This window comes from Bombina bombina, chromosome 2 (genome assembly GCF_027579735.1).
Source record: "Bombina bombina isolate aBomBom1 chromosome 2, aBomBom1.pri, whole genome shotgun sequence".
NCBI classification, from domain to species: Eukaryota; Metazoa; Chordata; class Amphibia; order Anura; family Bombinatoridae; genus Bombina; species Bombina bombina.
The window spans coordinates 348344750-348363954 of record NC_069500.1 but is presented as its reverse complement, the minus strand read 5'-3'; the positions used below and the strand labels follow the sequence as shown (position 1 = coordinate 348363954).

The 19205-nt window shown below is 37.9% G+C and overlaps 1 protein-coding gene across 1 annotated transcript in view; it reads right to left on the bottom strand.

Annotated features, from left to right (window-relative positions):
• Positions 1 to 18670, bottom strand: part of PPP1CC (protein phosphatase 1 catalytic subunit gamma) — a gene marked incomplete in the record, with an annotated part of 263024 nt that extends 244354 nt beyond the window's left edge. Inside the window, 1 exon segment of the mRNA XM_053701718.1 lies at positions 18426 to 18670. Within this exon segment, the coding sequence (XP_053557693.1) occupies positions 18426 to 18480 (55 nt within the window).
• Between the last annotated feature and the right edge of the window lie 535 nt (positions 18671 to 19205).

Sequence of the window (19205 nt, the reverse complement as noted above, 5' to 3'; positions counted from 1 at the left end):
TCATGTACTGACCCTTTTGGATCATGGGTAAAATTGTCCGAATAGTTTCCATTTTGAACGATGGAACTCTTAGGAATTTGTTTAGGATCTTTAAATCCAAGATTGGCCTGAAAGTTCCCTCTTTTTTGGGAACCACAAACAGATTTGAGTAAAACCCTTGTCCTTGTTCCGACCGCGGAACCGGATGGATCACTCCCATTAATAAAAGATCTTGTACGCAGCGTAGAAACGCCTCTTTCTTTATTTGGTTTGTTGACAACCTTGACAGATGAAATCTCCCTCTTGGGGGAGAGGATTTGAAGTCCAGAAGGTATCCCTGAGATATGATCTCTAACGCCCAGGGATCCTGAACATCTCTTGCCCAAGCCTGGGCGAAGAGAGAAAGTCTGCCCCCCACTAGATCCGTTCCCGGATCGGGGGCCCTCGATTCATGCTGTCTTAGGGGCAGCAGCAGGTTTCCTGGCCTGCTTGCCCTTGTTCCAGGACTGGTTAGGTCTCCAGCCTTGTCTGTAGCGAGCAACAGCTCCTTCCTGTTTTGGTGCAGAGGAAGTTGATGCTGCTCCTGCTTTGAAATTACGAAAGGAACGAAAATTAGACTGTCTAGCCTTAGGTTTGGCTCTGTCTTGAGGCAGGGCATGGCCTTTACCCCCTGTAATGTTAGCGATAATTTCTTTCAACCCGGGCCCGAATAAGGTCTGCCCTTTGAAAGGAATATTAAGCAATTTAGATTTAGAAGTAACATCAGCTGACCAGGATTTTAGCCACAGTGCTCTGCGCGCCTGAATGGCGAATCCGGAATTCTTAGCCGTAAGTTTAGTTAAATGTACTACGGCATCCAAAATAAATGAGTTAGCTAACTTAAGGGCTTTAAGCTTGTGTGTAATCTCATCTAATGGAGCTGATTCAAGTGTCTCTTCCAGAGACTCAAACCAAAATGCTGCTGCAGCCGTGACAGGCGCAATGCATGCAAGAGGTTGCAATATAAAACCTTGTTGAACAAACATTTTCTTAAGGTAACCCTCTAACTTTTTATCCATTGGATCTGAAAAAGCACAGCTATCCTCCACCGGGATAGTGGTACGCTTAGCTAAAGTAGAAACTGCTCCCTCCACCTTAGGGACCGTTTGCCATAAGTCCCGTGTGGTGGCGTCTATTGGAAACATCTTTCTGAATATTGGAGGGAGTGAGAACGGCACACCGGGTCTATCCCACTCCTTAGTAACAATTTCAGTAAGTCTCTTAGGTATAGGAAAAACGTCAGTACTCGACGGTACCGCAAAATATTTATCCAACCTACACAATTTCTCTGGTATTGCAACTGTGTTACAATCATTCAGAGCCGCTAACACCTCCCCTAGTAATACACAGAGGTTTTCCAGCTTAAATTTAAAATTTGAAATATCTGAATCCAGTCTGTTTGGATCAGAACCGTCACCCGCAGAATGAAGCTCTCCGTCCTCATGTTCTGTAAATTGTGACGCAGTATCTGACATGGCCCTAATATTATCAGCGCACTCTGTTCTCACCCCAGAGTGATCACGCTTACCTCTTAGTTCTGGTAATTTAGCCAAAACTTCAGTCATAACAGTAGCCATATCCTGCAATGTGATTTGTAATGGCCGCCCAGATGTACTCGGCGCTACAATATCACGCACCTCCCGAGCGGGAGATGCAGGTACTGACACGTGAGGCGAGTTAGTCGGCATAACTCTCCCCTCGTTGTTTGGTGAAATATGTTCAATTTGTACAGATTGACTTTTATTTAAAGTAGCATCAATGCAGTTAGTACATAAATTTCTATTGGGCTCCACTTTGGCTTTAGCACATATAGCACAGATATCTTCCTCTGAATCAGACATGTTTAACACACTAGCAAATAAACTAGCAACTTGGAAATACTTTTCAAGTAATTTACTATAATAAGCAAAACGTACTGTGCCTATAAGAAGCACAGAAAAAGTTATGACAGTTGAAAATTGATAAACTGAAAAGTTATAGCATCAAATCTTTGTAAAAAACACACTTTTAGCAAAGGATTGCTCCCATTAGCAAAGGATAATTAACCCTGATAGCAGAAAAAAAATACAGAAATAAACGTTTTTTATCACAGTCAACTACAATCTCACAGCTCTGCTGTGAGTGATTACCTCCCTCAAAACAAGTTTTGAAGACCCCTGAGTTCTGTAGAGATGAACCGGATCATGCAGGGAAGACAAACTTCTGACTGAATTTTTTGATGCGTAGCAAAAGCGCCAAAAAAGGCCCCTCCCCCTCATACACAACAGTGAGAGAGATCAGTAAACTGTCATAAATTAAATAAAAACGACTGCCAAGTGGAAAAAATAGTGCCCAAAACATTTTTCACCCAGTACCTCAGAAAATTAAACGATTTTACATGCCAGCAAAAAACGTTTAACATAAATAAATTAAGTGTTATTAAAAAGCCTGTTGCTAGTCCCTGCAAATTAGGCTAAAGTCTTATGCATACAGTATAATTCCAGTGAAGTGCCATTCCCCAGAATACTGAAGTGTAAAATATACATACATGACAGCCTGATACCAGTTGCTGCTACTGCATTTAAGGCTGAGTTTACATTATATCGGTATGGCAGAATTTTCTCATCAATTCCATTGTCAGAAAATAATAAGCTGCTACATACCTCTTGCAGATTAATCTGCCCGCTGTCCCCTGATCTGAAGTTTACCTCTCCTCAGATGGCCGAGAAACAGCAATATGATCTTAACTACTCCGGCTATAATCATAGAAAAAACTCAGGTAGATTCTTCTTCAAATTCTACCAGAGAAGGAATAACACACTCCGGTGCTATTATAAAATAACAAACTTTTGATTGAAGGTATAAAACTAAGTATAATCACCACAGTCCTCTCACACATCCTATCTATTCGTTGGGTGCAAGAGAATGACTGGGGGTGACGTAGAGGGGAGGAGCTATATAGCAGCTCTGCTGGGTGAATCCTCTTGCACTTCCTGTTGGGGAGGAGTTAATATCCCAGAAGTAATGATGACCCGTGGACTGACCACACTTAACAGGAGAAATTACATGCACTAAATTAAAGTACTTCAAGTAATGCTTGGGAGCTACAGAGCACTGCTTGCCCTGGGGCGGAAACTGCAGCTGACCAATCAGCAGCACTACATGCACAACCCAGCTATATGACTAGAACTGTTGATAGGATCATCCGTCCTCTACAGCTTCCAAGCGGTACGTTAAACCCCTTTGTGAGCTCAACCATTACAGGGTCGCTAGTTAATGAATGAGAGCATGTAGTTCTACTATTATAACAGTACAAGTGCCCTATAAGCTACATATACTAATAATGGAGAGAAAATACACATTGATAATCTCTCATTCATATACACACATTTACATCCAGTCAAGCTATGACTCTGGGGTTCACAAATCCAAGTGCTAAGTCTTTTCCTACAAATTCTTCACTAGCCAAGGACAATTAGGCTAACAAATTCCCAGCACTATTACACAAACAGAACAGTAATCCAAAATGTAGGGTAATCAAAGGTGTCAAATTAAGTGGTAAACACCAATGTATAAAAAACAAGCAATTAAAGGGTTAAACTGCTGCAGAAAACCCAATAAAGTGTGCAGAACACATACAGCAGTGAACCAACTCTTACATTAGGATTGAATTAGCTGTGGGAGTTTAGGAAAGTTAAACAGCAGAGAGATTGGTTGCCATACTGTGATGCAGTAGAAGTGCAGGCAATAAAATGCCAAGGAGGACAGCTTTCAGCCCCATACCTATAATTTTCCAAGAAGCAAAGGGAGCAGTTGAATGCCACTATTTGACCTATCTTTATTAACAGATTTTAGGATTACAAAATAAGAAAATATTTTCTCTCTGTGGGTTCTCTTATATAGTGTTACCCTATTCATAAGGGCCTATTTTTGTTCCAGGAAGGGGGAAAAAAAAAATTATACCTCAAAGCAAAGCTGGAAAAAATAGTTTAGAATTGGAGGTATCGAGTTCCAATCTATAAAATTTTGATTGAAAAAAAATATACAATACAACCTATACCCATACTACACATACACATACACATACACTAAATAATCTAAATAGGGCTGTAACTAACGATTATTTTCATAATCAAATCGGATGATTTTTTTGATTAATCAGATTTAAAAAAAAAAAAATCTTATAAAATAAAATCCACATACTGAGTGTTATAAATATAAACTTCAGACTAAAACTTTACATTAAACACAACTGTTTGTGCAATTTTTGAACCAGCAGCAGAGCATATTTTTATAATCAAGCAAAAAAAAAAAGTTTCAACAAAGAGGTAGACTATTACTGTTAATAACATTGTTATTCACTCTCTCAGAAACATTTCATTCAAATGCAAAAATGACAACATACTCCTAGCTGAGGCTGGCACTCTTTTTGCAAGCTATTTTGCCTGTAGCAGAAAAGAGGCGCTTAGATGGTGCCCGAGATGCATAAGTAGGGTTTTGCCAATATCACCAAGGTGGTATATTTATCTTTGTTAGCTCCACCAATGCAAGGGGCTTCTAACAAAGAAAGCCTGGATTTCATTATAACATATCTTGAATATCAAAATGCAATGGTAAATAACCAGCTATAAAAAGGTTAGGGGAAAAAAATATCTAGTCCACTCTTAAAATAACAGATATATACTTAGAGAGGTTGAATTTGGTACACATTACAATTAAAAATATAAAAAGTCAAAAGCGCTAATGACTATATATCAATATAAGGACAACTTACACATTTATCTATGCAGTACATATAATCAGCAATAGCAAGCAATCCGATAATGCATATTAATTTAAATAACTCCCCTCAGTCTAGGGCTAGGTGTAGATAACAAGCTTGGCACTAAATCATGCAAAAAAAGAAATTATAGTGGGATAGGAAGGGGCGCTGAACCGCAATCTGGAAATGTATATAACTTAAGACCTTTGCATTAATTTATATTTAGTTAATGTAGAGAATACCAATATTAAATCTTATATGAGGTGTGATGGTAAAATAAAATAATATAATAATCTTCTATCTTTTAGTTGGGGTAAAGAATACCAATAATAAGTTCAAGGTGTGATGATAAAATAAAATTAGTATAATAATCTATCTTTTCAGTGGTAATATAATGTGTGCTGCGTAGAAAGCTACTTAGTGAAAGTGTTAATGAAAGTGTTAATCTTTTAGTTATTGTAGACAATACCAATAATATGAGGTTCAGGTATGATGATAAAATAAAATAGTATAATAATCTTCTATCTTTTCAGTGATAATATAATGTGTGCTGCGTGGAAAGCTGCTTAGTGAAAGTGTTAATGAAAGAGCATGATGAGCATGTTTTAACTTTCATTAACACTTTCACTAAGCAGCTTTCCACGCAGCACACATTATATTATCACTGAAAAGATAGAAGATTATTATACTATTTTATTTTATCATCATACCTGAACCTCATATTATTGGTATTGTCTACAATAACTAAAAGATTAACACTTTCACTAAGTAGCTTTCTACGCAGCACACATTATATTACCACTGAAAAGATAGAAGATTATTATACTAATTTATTTTATCATCATACCTGAACCTCATATTATTGGTATTGTCTACAATAACTAAAAGATTAACACTTTCACTAAGTAGCTTTCTACGCAGCACACATTATATTACCACTGAAAAGATAGAAGATTATTATACTAATTTATTTTATCATCACACCTTGAACTTATTATTGGTATTCTTTACCCCAACTAAAAGATAGATTATATTATTTTATTTTATTTTACCATCACACCTCATAAGATTTAATATTGGTATTCTCTACACCAACTAAATATAAATTAATGCAAAGTTCTTAAGTTATATACATTTCCAGATTGCGGTTCAGCGCCCCTTCCTATCCCACTATAAATTTCTTTTTTTCAAAAACTTTAGGTGTAGTCACTTGTGAGAAGACTACACTAGTGAAGGAGGCTATATCTGGAGTGAGTTAGATTGTTCAAATTACCCTATCTATACTAAATCATGCAAAGCATAGTCCCAAATCACCCGATTTAATATAAACAATTCAAATGACGACAACCTATTTTATATCTGGGTTGCACATAAGCCAGGAGTAGTTGTAAACGTATACTGTTCTGAAAAAGTGAAAAGTTAAATGTCTGTAGACAACCTTTAGGCTAAGGGCATAACCATAACACAATACCATGTGCAGGAACTCATTGGAGTAAAGCAGTTGGTGCTATGCACAGACCAACTAATTGAAAACCAACTAATCGATTACGAGATTCGTTGACAACTATTTTCATAATCGATTATATCGATTTAGTTGTTGCAGCTCAATCTAAATATGGCAAGAAGCCAAATTTGCATAGAAAATGGATATAGAACATTCCAAAAGGTTAGGAATAAAAGTTAAGATTTTAGCAGTGGTGGCTCTGTTTCTATTCTATTAAACGGATTTTCTTTTTTTATTCTATTATATGCATTTTATTACACATATACGTGTTAATGTTTTCATAAACCAGTTTTAAGGGTGTGTTTAGGCGACATGAAATGTACTCAGATCTCTACTCCAAGACTGCAAACTTCTTAACCATATTTAAAAGAAACAGGAAACCATATTAGTGTCTCAACATACAGCAGGAAGAAAACTCCTTATCTACTCCAGATGTTAACTCTTTCCTGCTTCTATTCTGTATTTCAAGGGACAGTCTACAATAGAATTTTTATGGTTTTAAAAATAGATAATCCCTTTATTACCCATTCCCTAGTTTTGCATAACCAACACTTATATTAATACACTTTAGCTATGTGATTACCTTGCATCTAAGCATCTTCTGACAGCCCCCATGACATGACTTATCTATTGGCTTGCATTTAGTACTGTGTTGTGCCAACTCTTAACTCCTCTGGCGTGAACACAATGTTATCTATATGGCCCACATGAACTAGCAGTCTCCTGTTGTTAAAAACAAAAAAGCATGTGATAAGAGGCTCTCTGTAGTGGCTTAGAAACAAGCAAAATTGTAGAGGTTTAAATGTTATAAAGTATATTAATATATCAATGTTATTTGTGCAAAGCTGGGAAATGGGTAGTAAAGGTGTTATCTATCTTTTTAAACAGTAACAATTCTAGTGTAGACCGTCCCTTTAACCAGTACAATAACGTCTGCATGATTACATGCTCCACCTACCCTATGCCACTCTTTTTTTAAGTCCTCTATCCCCACAACAGCAAGAATATAGGATAACCTACTCAGTCAACATATTCCCTAGATTTTCTACGCCATTCCTCACTAGCAAGTGTTACTCTTCAAGACACAGTAGCATTCTGCCTGGTCATTTTTTACCCAAACTCCTGACACTACATGCATTTAAAGTGAAGGTAAACTAAAACGGTCTATAAAGAATAACTTAATAAATTAACCCAAATTAATATTACTTTCATTCATCAATTGTTCTATATTTTATTACCTTAGATATATTTTTCTCATCAATTGCGCTATCTGAAAATCAACCTTTCCCCCCCCCCCCTAAACAACGATCACGTTCTTTAGTCAGCCAATTGATTTTCTGACCGTTAGGTGGCCGTCAATTGACGTAATCATATTCTGGCTCAATATGCGCATGCGTAACTTTTTGTAGTTCTTAGTGTCCAGGTGATCGCGTCCACGTTTCGCGCATGAGCATTAACAATTTCATTTTTCTGGAAGTGTGTAAACCGCATCGTAACTCATACGCAACTAAGGGGAAACCATTTATAATTCTGCAACATTTGTATCACTAGTTTTACTAAGAGCATCTCTGTTGAATACATGTAAGGTGATAGTGCCATAAGGATGCGCATGCGCGGTTTGTAGATGATCGATGTGCACAAGCTTGGCAGACACGTATAGAGCGGGTGGGACCGCTCTATACGTCACTATATCATAAAGCTGGAAATAAGGAATGGGAGTAGTATCGGAAGGCAAGAGTAATAAAAAAGAATGTTTAAAACAATATAAATAAATATTTTTAAAAAAAAAAAAATATAGTAACTGGATTTAACAATGTAACAGGATTATAAATAGGAAATATGAAGGCTAAAACTTTACCTTCCCTTTAAATCATGCAGCTAGTGCAACTGTTGTGTGAATCACATACAGCATACTTGCAATGTAAGAGTTATCTTCCTCCTCCCAACTGCCCAGCTCACTAGTTGCTACTATACAGACCTCAATTCTCCCAGGTGCCAGTGCACAACCGGCAGCCAGAAAATAAACCCTGGCGCCCCAAAATGAGCTCCGAGATGACACTCTCCCCTCTGCGCGGTGAGCACTTCCTGCTCAGCCGCAAGTCACCATAACATACATCGCCCTAAAAAAAAAAAAGCTCCCTTTCAACCCCATGGCTAACAGAGGGTGCTGCTGTGAGTCATGCTGCAACCCTTGATGGTAGACACTGGTTTAACTGTACTCTGCCTACTAACAGAGGACCTGTACAGCAGAGCAAAAGATCAAATGGTCCACTCTGTGCTTGCTGTTATGCGATTTATAGCTCTCCAAGAAGAGCAGCAGGTAATGAAAACGGGGTTTTTAAGTGCAACTTTTATACGGATAAGGCTGAGTCTCTCAAAGTTGTAAATGTTAGAGTTTGTTTAGACCACTTATTAAAAAATGTATTGTTAGCTGTTAAAATGTGTGCATTCTGCTGAGGGATGTGGGTGTATGTGTGTATATTACATACAGTTGTGCTCATAAGTGTACATACCCTGGCAGAATTTATGATTTCTTGGCCATTTTTCAGAGAATATGAATAACGCAAAAACTTTTCTTTCACTCATGGTTAGTGTTTGGCTGAAGCCATTTATTATCAATCAACTGTGTTTACTCTTTTTAAATCATAACAGAAACTACCCAAATGACCCTGATCAAAAGTTTACATACCCTGGTGTTTTTGGCCTGATAACATGCACACACGTTGAAACAAAGGTGTTTGAATGGCTATTAAAAAGGTAACCATCCTCACCTGTGATCTGTTTGCTTGCAATTAGAGTGTGTGTATGAAAGGTCAATGAGTTTCTGGACTCCTGACAGACCCTTGCATCTTTCATCCAGTGCTGCACCGACGTTTCTGGATTCTGAGTCATGGGGAAAGCAAAAGAATTGTCAAAGGATCTGCGGGAAAAGGTAGCTGATCTGTATAAAACAGGAAAGAGAATGCCAATCACCAGTGTTCAAACTCTAATCAAGAAGTGGAAAATGAGGGGTTCAGTTGAAACCAAACCACGGTCAGGTAGACACTAAAATTTCAGCCACAACTGCCAGGAAAATTGTTCAAGATGCTAAGAAAAACCCACAACTTCAGGTGAAATACAGGACTCTCTGAAAATGTGGTGTGGCCATTTCAAGATGCACAATAAGGAGGCACTTGAAGAAAGATGGTCTGCATGGTCAAGTCGCCAGAAGAAAGCCATTACTGCGCAAATGCCACAAAGTATCCTGCTTACAATACGCCAAACAGCACAGAGACAAGCCTCAAACCTTCTGGCACAAAGTCATTTGGAGTGATGAGACCAAAATTGAGCTTTTTTGGCCACAACCATAAATGCTACATTTGGAGAGGAGTCAACAAGGCCTATGATGAAAGGAATACCATTCCTACAGAGAAACATGGAGGTGGATCGCTGACGTTTTGGGGGATGTGTGAGCTACAAAGGCACAGGACATTTGGTCAGAATTGATGGCAAGATGAATGTAGTATGTTATCTAAAAATACTGGAGAAAAATTTGCATTCATCAGCCCGGAAGCTGTGCATGGGACGTACTTGGACATTCTAACATGACTGGATCCTAAACACAAAGGCCAAGTCGACCTGTCATTAGCTACAGCAGAATAAAGGGAAAGTTCTGTAGTGACCATCTCAGTTTCCTGACCTCAATATCATTGAGCCACTCTGGGGAGATCTCAAAACATGCAGTTCATGCAAGACAGGCCAAGAATTTACATGAACTGGAGGCTTTTTGCCAGGAAGAATGGACAGCTTTACTATCTGAGAAGATAAAGAGCCTCATCCACAAACACCACAAAACACTTCAAGCTGTCATTGATGTTAAAGGGGGCAATACACGGTATTAAGAACTGGGGTATGTAAACTTTTGATCAGGGTCATTTGGGTAGTTTCTATTGTCATTATGATTTAAAAAGGAGTAAACAGAGTTGATTGATAATAAATGGCTTCAGCCAAACACTAACCATGAGTGAAAGAAAAGTATTTGTGCCATCATTTATATTCTCTGAAAAATGGCCAAGAAATCCTAAATTCTGCCAGGGTATGTAAACTTATAAGCACAACTGTACTTACCTTAATAGCTGCTAAAATAGTTAACAGCAATGTGAGAATTAGTATTAAAAACAAGCATTGGTAGTGAAGAGGTTAATTCACTGCTGCATAACACAATGTGTTTGTTACGCAGCTGTGATTTAACACCATCTTTACCTACGTGTTTTATTGGCAAGTAACCTATTGCTGGGGGTCAGTGCAGTGATGTAACCCCTCGATTACCTTTTGTTCTGAGTAAATAAGTAGTTAAATTACTCATCGAACTATAATATATATATATATATATATATATATATATATATATATATATATATATATATATATATATATATATATATATATATATATACATACACACACACTGCTCAAAAAAATAAAGGGAACACTTAAACAACACAATGTATCTCCAAGTCAATCACACTTCTGTGAAATCAAACTGTCCACTTAGGAAGCAACACTGAGTGACAATCAATTTCACATGATGTTGTGCAAATGGGATAGACAACAGGTGGAAATTATAGGCAATTAGCAAGCCACCCCCAATAAAGGAGTGGTTCTGCAGGTGGTGACCACAGACCACTTCTCAGTTCCTATGCTTTCTGGCTGATGTTATGGTCACTTTTGAATGCTGGTGGTGCTTGTACTCTAGTGGTAGCATGAGACGGAGTCTATAACCCACACAAGTGGCTCAGGTAGTGCAGCTCATCCAGGATGGCACATCAGTGCGAGCTGTGGCAAGGATTGCTGTGTCTGTCAGCGTAGTGTCCAGAGCATGGAGGCGCTACCAGGAGACAGGCCAGTACATCAGGAGACGTGGAGGAGGCCGTAGGAGGGCAACAACCCAGCAGCAGGACCGCTACCTCCGCCTTTGTGCAAGGAGGAACAGGAGGAGCACTGCCAGAGCCCTGCAAAATGACCTCCAGCAGGCCACAAATGTGCATGTGTCTGCTCAAACGGTCAGAAACAGACTCCATGAGGGTGGTATGAGGACCCAACGTCAACAGGTGGGGGTTGTGCTTACAGTCCAACACCGTGCAGGACGTTTGACATTTGCCAGAGAACACCAAGATTGGCAAATTCGCCACTGGCGCCCTGTGCTCTTCACAGATGAAAGCAGGGGCACACTGAGCACATTTGACAGACGTGACAGTCTGGAGACGCCGTGGAGAACGTTCTGCTGCCTGCAACATCCTCCAGCATGGCCAGTTTGGCAGTGGGTCAGTAATGGTGTGGGGTGGCATTTCTTTGAGGGGCCGAACAGCCCTCCATGTGCTCACCAGAGGTAGCCTGACTGCCATTAGGTATCAAGATGAGATCCTCAGACCCCTTTTGAGACCATATGCTGGTGCGGTTGGCCCTGGGTTCCTCCTAATGCAAGACAATGCTAGACCTCATGTGGCTGGAGTGTGTCAGCAGTTCCTGCAAGATGAAGGCATTGATGCTATGGACTGGCCCTCCCGTTCCCCTGACCTGAATCCAATTGAGCACATCTGGGACATCATGTCTCGCTCCATCCACCAACTTCACTTTGCACCACAGACTGTCCAGGAGTTGGTGGATGCTTTAGTCCAGGTCTGGGAGGAGATCCCTCAGGAGACCATCCGCCACCTCATCAGGAGCATGAACAGGCGTTGTAGGGAGGTCATACAGGCACGTGGAGGCCACACACACTACTGAGCCTCATTTTGACTTGTTTTAAGGACATTACATCAAAGTTGGATCTGCCTGTAGTGTGTTTTTCCACTTTAATTTTTAGTGTGACTCCAAATCCAGACCTCCATGGGTTGAAAATTTTGATTTCCATTTTTTAATTTTTGTGTGATTTTGTTGTCAGCACATTCAACTATGTAAAGAACAAAGTATTTAATTAGAATATTTTATTCATTCAGATCTAGGATGTGTTATTTTAGTGTTCCCTTTATTTTTTTGAGAGATTATATATATATATATATATATATATATATATCGTATGGCTGCATAAAAAATAAATTCAGTCTCCTTACTTCAAATAAAAGCCTAATTTTCAAAATGTAGAAAACTTCAAAAATATAGAAGAGTCAGACACACACTGACCTAAATTCCAGTCTTAGAAAAAAAAGTCAATTCAGCTTCTCTTTGGCTTAACAGTATTACTAACTGTTCACCACTTGTGTTTAAATTTGTTATGCAGCATAAGCTATGTCAGCAATAATTCCAGAACATCTGGATTTCTTACACTCTAATTAGGCAAACATTTTGCAGCCCAATGCAGAAGCAAAAAAGAATAGTCAAATGTTAAACAATATACATACACAGATAAATGTGTTTTCTTTTGATTGCATATAACTAACAAACATAATGATGTTAATTTCATTTGCGGATATTTCAGAAATTCAGTTTTGTATATTAAAGGAACAGTCAACATCACAATTGTTGTTTAACCTTTTAACGCCTTTATATTCCGTCGTCATAATTACACTGGGCTTTAAAGCAGTTATGACGAAATAGAACGTCATAGCTAACGGCTGTCCTGAAGCCTACTGTGCTTCTCAGATTTGATCGCTGTCTAGAGGGCATTCCTATGGTTATAGGGACGCCCCCCAGACCCGATCCAATAATTGAAGTCTCGTGATCGTGTGCACAGTTGTTCCGATGTAGACACTTTAACCCCGTCAGGAAAGGGTTAAAAGGAAAGATAATCCCTTTCTCCAGTTTCGCATAACCAACACTGTTATAGAAATACACTTTTTACCTCTGATTATCTTGTATCTAATCTTCTGCTGACTGTCCTCTTATTTCAGTTCTTTTGACAGACTTGCATTTTAGCCAATCAGTGCTCACTCCAGTGTAACTTCACATGCATGAGCTCAATGTTATCTATATGAAACATTAACTAATGCCCTCTAGTGGTAAAAATTCATTTAGATTAGAGGCAGTCTCCAAGGTCTAAATTTAGCATATGAACCTCCTAGGTTTAGCTTTCAACTAAGAATACCAAGAGAACAAAGAAAAATTGGTGATAAAAGTAAATTGGAAAGTTGCTTAAGAATTTAAATAGGGAATGTAAATTTAAAGGTTTTTTTGGACTTGACTGTCCCTTTAACTATTAACATTTTTCAAGAAACTAGGAAATCAACGTTTGCTAAAAAGTGAACTAAGCATGTGTTGAAGGGACATGAAAACCCAAAATTGTTCTGTCTCAATTCAGACAGATCATACAATTTTAAAGAGGGACAGTCTAGTCAAAAATAAACTTTCATGATTCAGATAGGGCATGCAGTTTTAAACAACTTTCCAATTTACATTTAATCATTAAATTTGCTTTGTTCTCTTGGTATTCTTAGCTGAAAGCTAAACCTAGGTAGGCTAATACTAATTTCTAAACCCTTGAAGGCCGCCTCTTATCTGAATGCATTTGGCAGTTTTCCACAGCTAGAGGGCATTAGATCATGTGTGTCATAGATAACATTGTGCTCATGCACGTGGAGTTACCAAGGTGTAAGCACCGATTAGCTAAAATACAAGTCTGTCAAAAGAACTGAAATAAGGGGGCAGTCTGCAGAGCCTTAGATACAAGGTAATCACAGAGGTAAAAAGTATAAATATAACCGTGTTGGTTATGCAAAACTGGGGAATGGGTAAGAAAGGGAGTCTTTTTTTAAACAATTCTGTATTAGACTGTCCCTTTAAACAACTTTCCATTTTACTGCTATTATATAATTTACTTAATTTTCTTGGTATCCTTTGTTGAATGACCAATACTGGTAGCTAGCTGAAAGCCAATAGCAAGAGACATATTTGTGCAGACACCAATAAGCAGCTTCTAAGCATTCACAGGTATACTCTTCAACAAAGGATAGAAAGAACAAATAAATTGTAAATGTATTTAAAATGCTATGCTCTATCTGAATCATGAAAGAGAACATGTGGGTTTCATGTCCCTTAAAGGGAGGCTGGGACACCAACTGTAAAAGTCAAGTTGTACCCTGGCTTTGTATTTGATAACAGCTTATACCTTTTGAAAGGATTATGCAGTTCTGTAATACATTAAATGTATAATAATCCAAAGAAAAAGCAGAAATAAAGTCCACATAACATGGAATGCAGTATTTGACAAAACAGGAAACCGAGCTCCCCACAATATTATTCCATTATATCTACTGATACAGGTCATGATTATTATCACAGAAAACTATAATGGCCCCTTAATAGAGGGGCTCCCCCTCTTTCAAACAAAGGGTATCAAGCTGCTCTAGCAGACTGTGCGATAATATACTTTATGGCCGATTGCTATAAACCAATCAAGAATTACCAAAGGTCCTAGTTTCAGAATTATACTGCTGAAATAAATTGTGCAGCAGTTGTGATTGGGTTCGTCCTAAAACAACCACTGGTAGATCTTGACTGGATTTGGTCCTAAATGTAGCCAAAAATCAGCAAGCGCTACCCAAGGTTCTGAACCAAAAATGGGCCGGCTCCTAAGCTTACATTCCTGCTTTTTCAAATAAAGATAACAAGAGAATGAATACAAATTGACAATAGGAGTACATTAGAAAGTTGCATGCTCTATCTAAATCATGAAAAAAAAATTGGGTTTCATATCCTTTTAAATAGCGAATTACATTAGACCTGCATACAAAACAGCTGTAATTTTATTAATGATTTGCAAAACCCGGTTGAGGCAAACCTTAGACTCCATAGCAAATACTACCTCTGTTTTAGGCAATTCATCTTTTTTATTGTATTTATACAATATTAAAAAGGAGATGAAACCAAAATGTTGTCTTTTCATGATTCAGATAGAACATACATTTTTAAACAGCTTTCCAATTTACTTCTATTATCAGTTTTGCTTCACTCTTGATATCCTTTATTGAATGGGCAGTAATGCACTACTGGGAGCTAGCTGAACACATTGGTAAAGCAATGACAAATGGCATATGTGCAGCCAACAATCAGAGGCTAGTTCGCAGCTCCTGAGCCTACCTAGGTATTCTTTTAAAAAAAAGAAACCAAGAAAAATAAGCAAATTAGGCAATAGAAGTAAAATAAGTAAAGTTGTTTAAAATTGTATGCTCTGAATCATAAAAGAAGAATTTAGGGTTTCACGTCCCTTTAAATTATGTGTACATAAAAGGTAACTGTTGAGAACAAAACATGAGGTATATCGCAGGGAATAAAGAAAGAACCCAAGAGAGTTATCTAAGACTTTATTTTGGGGGGCAACCTCTCAGTGTGCACTGCATGAGGAAAGTGAACCAGTATTGTACGCTCAGTTTTGGCTATGCTGTGAGGCAGCTAAAAAAGACCCAAGGACTGCTGTTTATACTCCATACTAGTCCTCAAGCCAAAATCCCCATCCACTTGGATCCCCTCTACCTCCCTGCTTCCCCGCCGATCTCAACTTTTTTTTTCCTGTAGTGCAGCGGTCTCACCCGCCCCCCCCCCCCTCCACTGTCTGATCCTTCCTTATGGCCAGGTATGTTTGTCTCGCGCTGCAGTCTCTAGTGCGCATGACTGCAACGGACAAACATATCTGGCCTTTTATAATATATGATGCATTAAAAGCTATTTGTGTCATTAGTACTGTGTGTGTGTAGTATGACAGTACTAATAGACTGTACTAATGCCCATGCTATTATTGAACACCTTTGCGCATTTTGGCAAACTGACAGTGTTGTTGCTAATAAGGACAGCCTCATGAGAGCAGCTGCAAATGTCATGCTATGAATTGTAGTTCCTATGCACACGTGGGAACAACAATTTCAATTATCACTACCACACAGTGCAAATGAATACACAGGGCTCGAATGCTGCACACCTATGCCTCTTGTCATTGACTCAAAAGTTGTGTACTGAAGCTCCTAATTTTACCCTTCAACATAAGATACAAACAGAATGAAGCAAATATGATAACATTAGAAAATTGGAAAGCAGATAAAAAAAAATAAAAATGGGTATGATCTAATCGAATCATGAAAGACATTTTGGAGTTATGTATCTCCTTTAAGTTAAATTAAACCTTTAACAGAAACAAAATTAGTTTGCAAAACATGTTCTTAGGTCAGGGCTCGACAAACCCAGGACCCTGGGAGCCACTGGCACCTAGAATTTTACCCCTGGCTCCTAACTTTTTGGGTTATTATCCATATATCTATATATAAATCCAACTGTCTGGCTCCTAAAAATATGCCTGGCTCCTAAATATTCTTACTGGCTCCTAATTTTTGAACATATTCGCCAACCACTGTCTTAGGTACAGGTATAACTTCCCCAAACCGTAATTCCAAAATCCAAACTGTTTAAATAAAAAAATCCCCTGCCTGTAAGTCAAACTTATCTGCCTGTGTCTGGTATTTGTGTTCTAAAATGCAAATTATAGTCTATTTATTTAAAACAACAAATATGACCCGATTACAGTACTGTACTACCTTTCTAATTTACTCCTATTAATTTTTCTTCGTCCTCTTGCTATCTTTATTTGAAAAAGAAGGCATCTAAGCTAAGGAGCCAGACAATTTTTAGTTCAGGCCTTGGACAGCACTTTTTTATCGGTGGGTGAATTGATCCACCAATCAGCAACAACCCAGGTTGTTCACCAAAAATGGGCCGGCATCTAAACTTACATTCTTGCTTCACAAAAAAAGATACCAAGAGAATGAAGAAAATTTGATAATAGGAGTAAATTAGAAAGTTGCATGCTCTATCTGAATCACAAAAGAAAATGTGGGTTCAGTGTCCCTTTAAACTATGGAGTGCTAAAAACCTTTCAACACCCCCTCTGTAATGAACCTAAAGAAAAAAAAAAAAAAAAAAGTGCAATCCTTGTATAGTTCAATTAGGTTGATCATTTATAAAGAGAATTATGTAATTCAAACATCCCAAGTCCATTACTTTTTTTTTTTCATTTTTTTATTATCTAAAACTAAATTTAAGACACATTGGACTTAGTTGTGCATCCTTCATGTGTATTAGCATTACAAACCATTTAAAAAAATCAATTTACTTCTATTTTCAAATTTGCTTTGTTCCCATAATATTATTTGTTAAAGAAATACTTAGGGTAGGCGTCTGGAGCACTACATGGCAGGAAATAGTGCTGCCATCTGGTGCTCTTGCAAATGGACAAGATTCTTGCAAAACTGCTGCCGTATAGTGCTCCAGAAATGGTCAGGCTCCTAAACTTATATCACTTTCAACAAGATACATAGAGAACAAAGAAAAATGAATAGAAGTAAATTAGAAAGTTGTTTAAAATCACAAGAAATTTTTTCGATTTCATATCCATTTAAATAATAAAAAAAAATACCCTGTCCTCCCCATTACAAGCAAAATTATGTCAGGATACAACCCACAAACGGATAGGATTGTGTTCAACTTTCTAGCGTCAAAAATAAGTAAATTGCTCAGATACTGGCTTTATTTTAATTAGTCCCATACAAAATCGATTCTAGAACACTGGATAACCAAACAAGTTACAAGTTAGCTATACATAAAGGGAATCTGGACTTTAACTTCTACCAATTTAAATATTAATAAAAGATAAGGGATTTCCAATGTCTACAAAAGGAGAGGAGTACAAAATAGATATCCACCAAATATCAGCTACCTGGGGGCAATTATGTAATATCATATAACAGCAACATTATGCTCTCTCAGGAAATTTCGGATACCAAAATACAAAATGAATTCAACGTTTCGGGGAAGTTCTCATCTGGGGATGTAAACTTCCCGGAAACGTTAAATACATTTTGGCTTTTGGTATCCAAAATTTCCTAAGTGCATTTTATTGCTGTGTGGATATATATATATATATATATATATATATATATATATATACACACACACATAGGTTTATGCTTGCATGCGCCTCTCATAGCTAAAATTATTGCGGTTCCAGTCCGATTTATTACATACAAACCAACAGAAACAGACGTGCCTATTTAGCTTCCTTTACTATGAGACACAAACACGTCCTCGCTTTAGAAAAAAGCAAGTTGTGATCCTCTGATACATTCACCAAAACCAATAACACTATCGCTCGCTCATGCTGGGACATAGGAACCGCTAGCCATAGGCCTCCCAGGGTAGCCTTACCTTCTAACAACCGCTGTATGATGCTGTCAATATTAAGCTTGTCCACATCTGCCATCGCCTCGAAAGTCACCAAATAGTCAACACTTAAAGAAGAACAACAACAACAAAAAAGACCACGACAACACCTGCGACTCTTGAAAAGAAACAGGATACTGTCAGATTTTTCAGGTAGCACGAAGACTACACAACTCTTCCGTTACAAGCTCTGGTAAGGAACAAAATGGCGAGAACTCCTCCTCAGCCGGCCGGCGCACGGATACCTCACTTCGAACCGGATCTATTTAATAATATTACGTACGCACGCAATAGTCAAACTGCAACTACCTAATTGTTTCACTCCGCATAACATTTATACAAGCTCAGCAGGTTTTGTTTATATATTTTATTTAACGTTTCTATTATGTTTCGCGGTTTCTATCTTTTAACCTGTAACTCTAAAAAAAAGAAAAAAACATTGGTAAAATCTTAGTTTAGCGTTCTAAATTATTTTCTCGGCCATATAACATTATTTTACTTCGAAAATTGGTATGGTCATTCAGATAAGGGCTACCAACAATACTGCAATGATTGTGTCTCCAGACTCTCCAATAACAAAACGGGTTTACCATATTTTGCGGTATAAAGTCCCTTTTTTAGCCAGCCAGCTCTGCTCCCCTACATGGATACATTATATCAAACCCTCAGTCTACAGGTTTTTATTTTATTTCTGCAGGTTTTTTTTTATTTTGTTTATAGAAAATAATTATATTTCACATACAAAAACTGAGAGGGACATTTCTT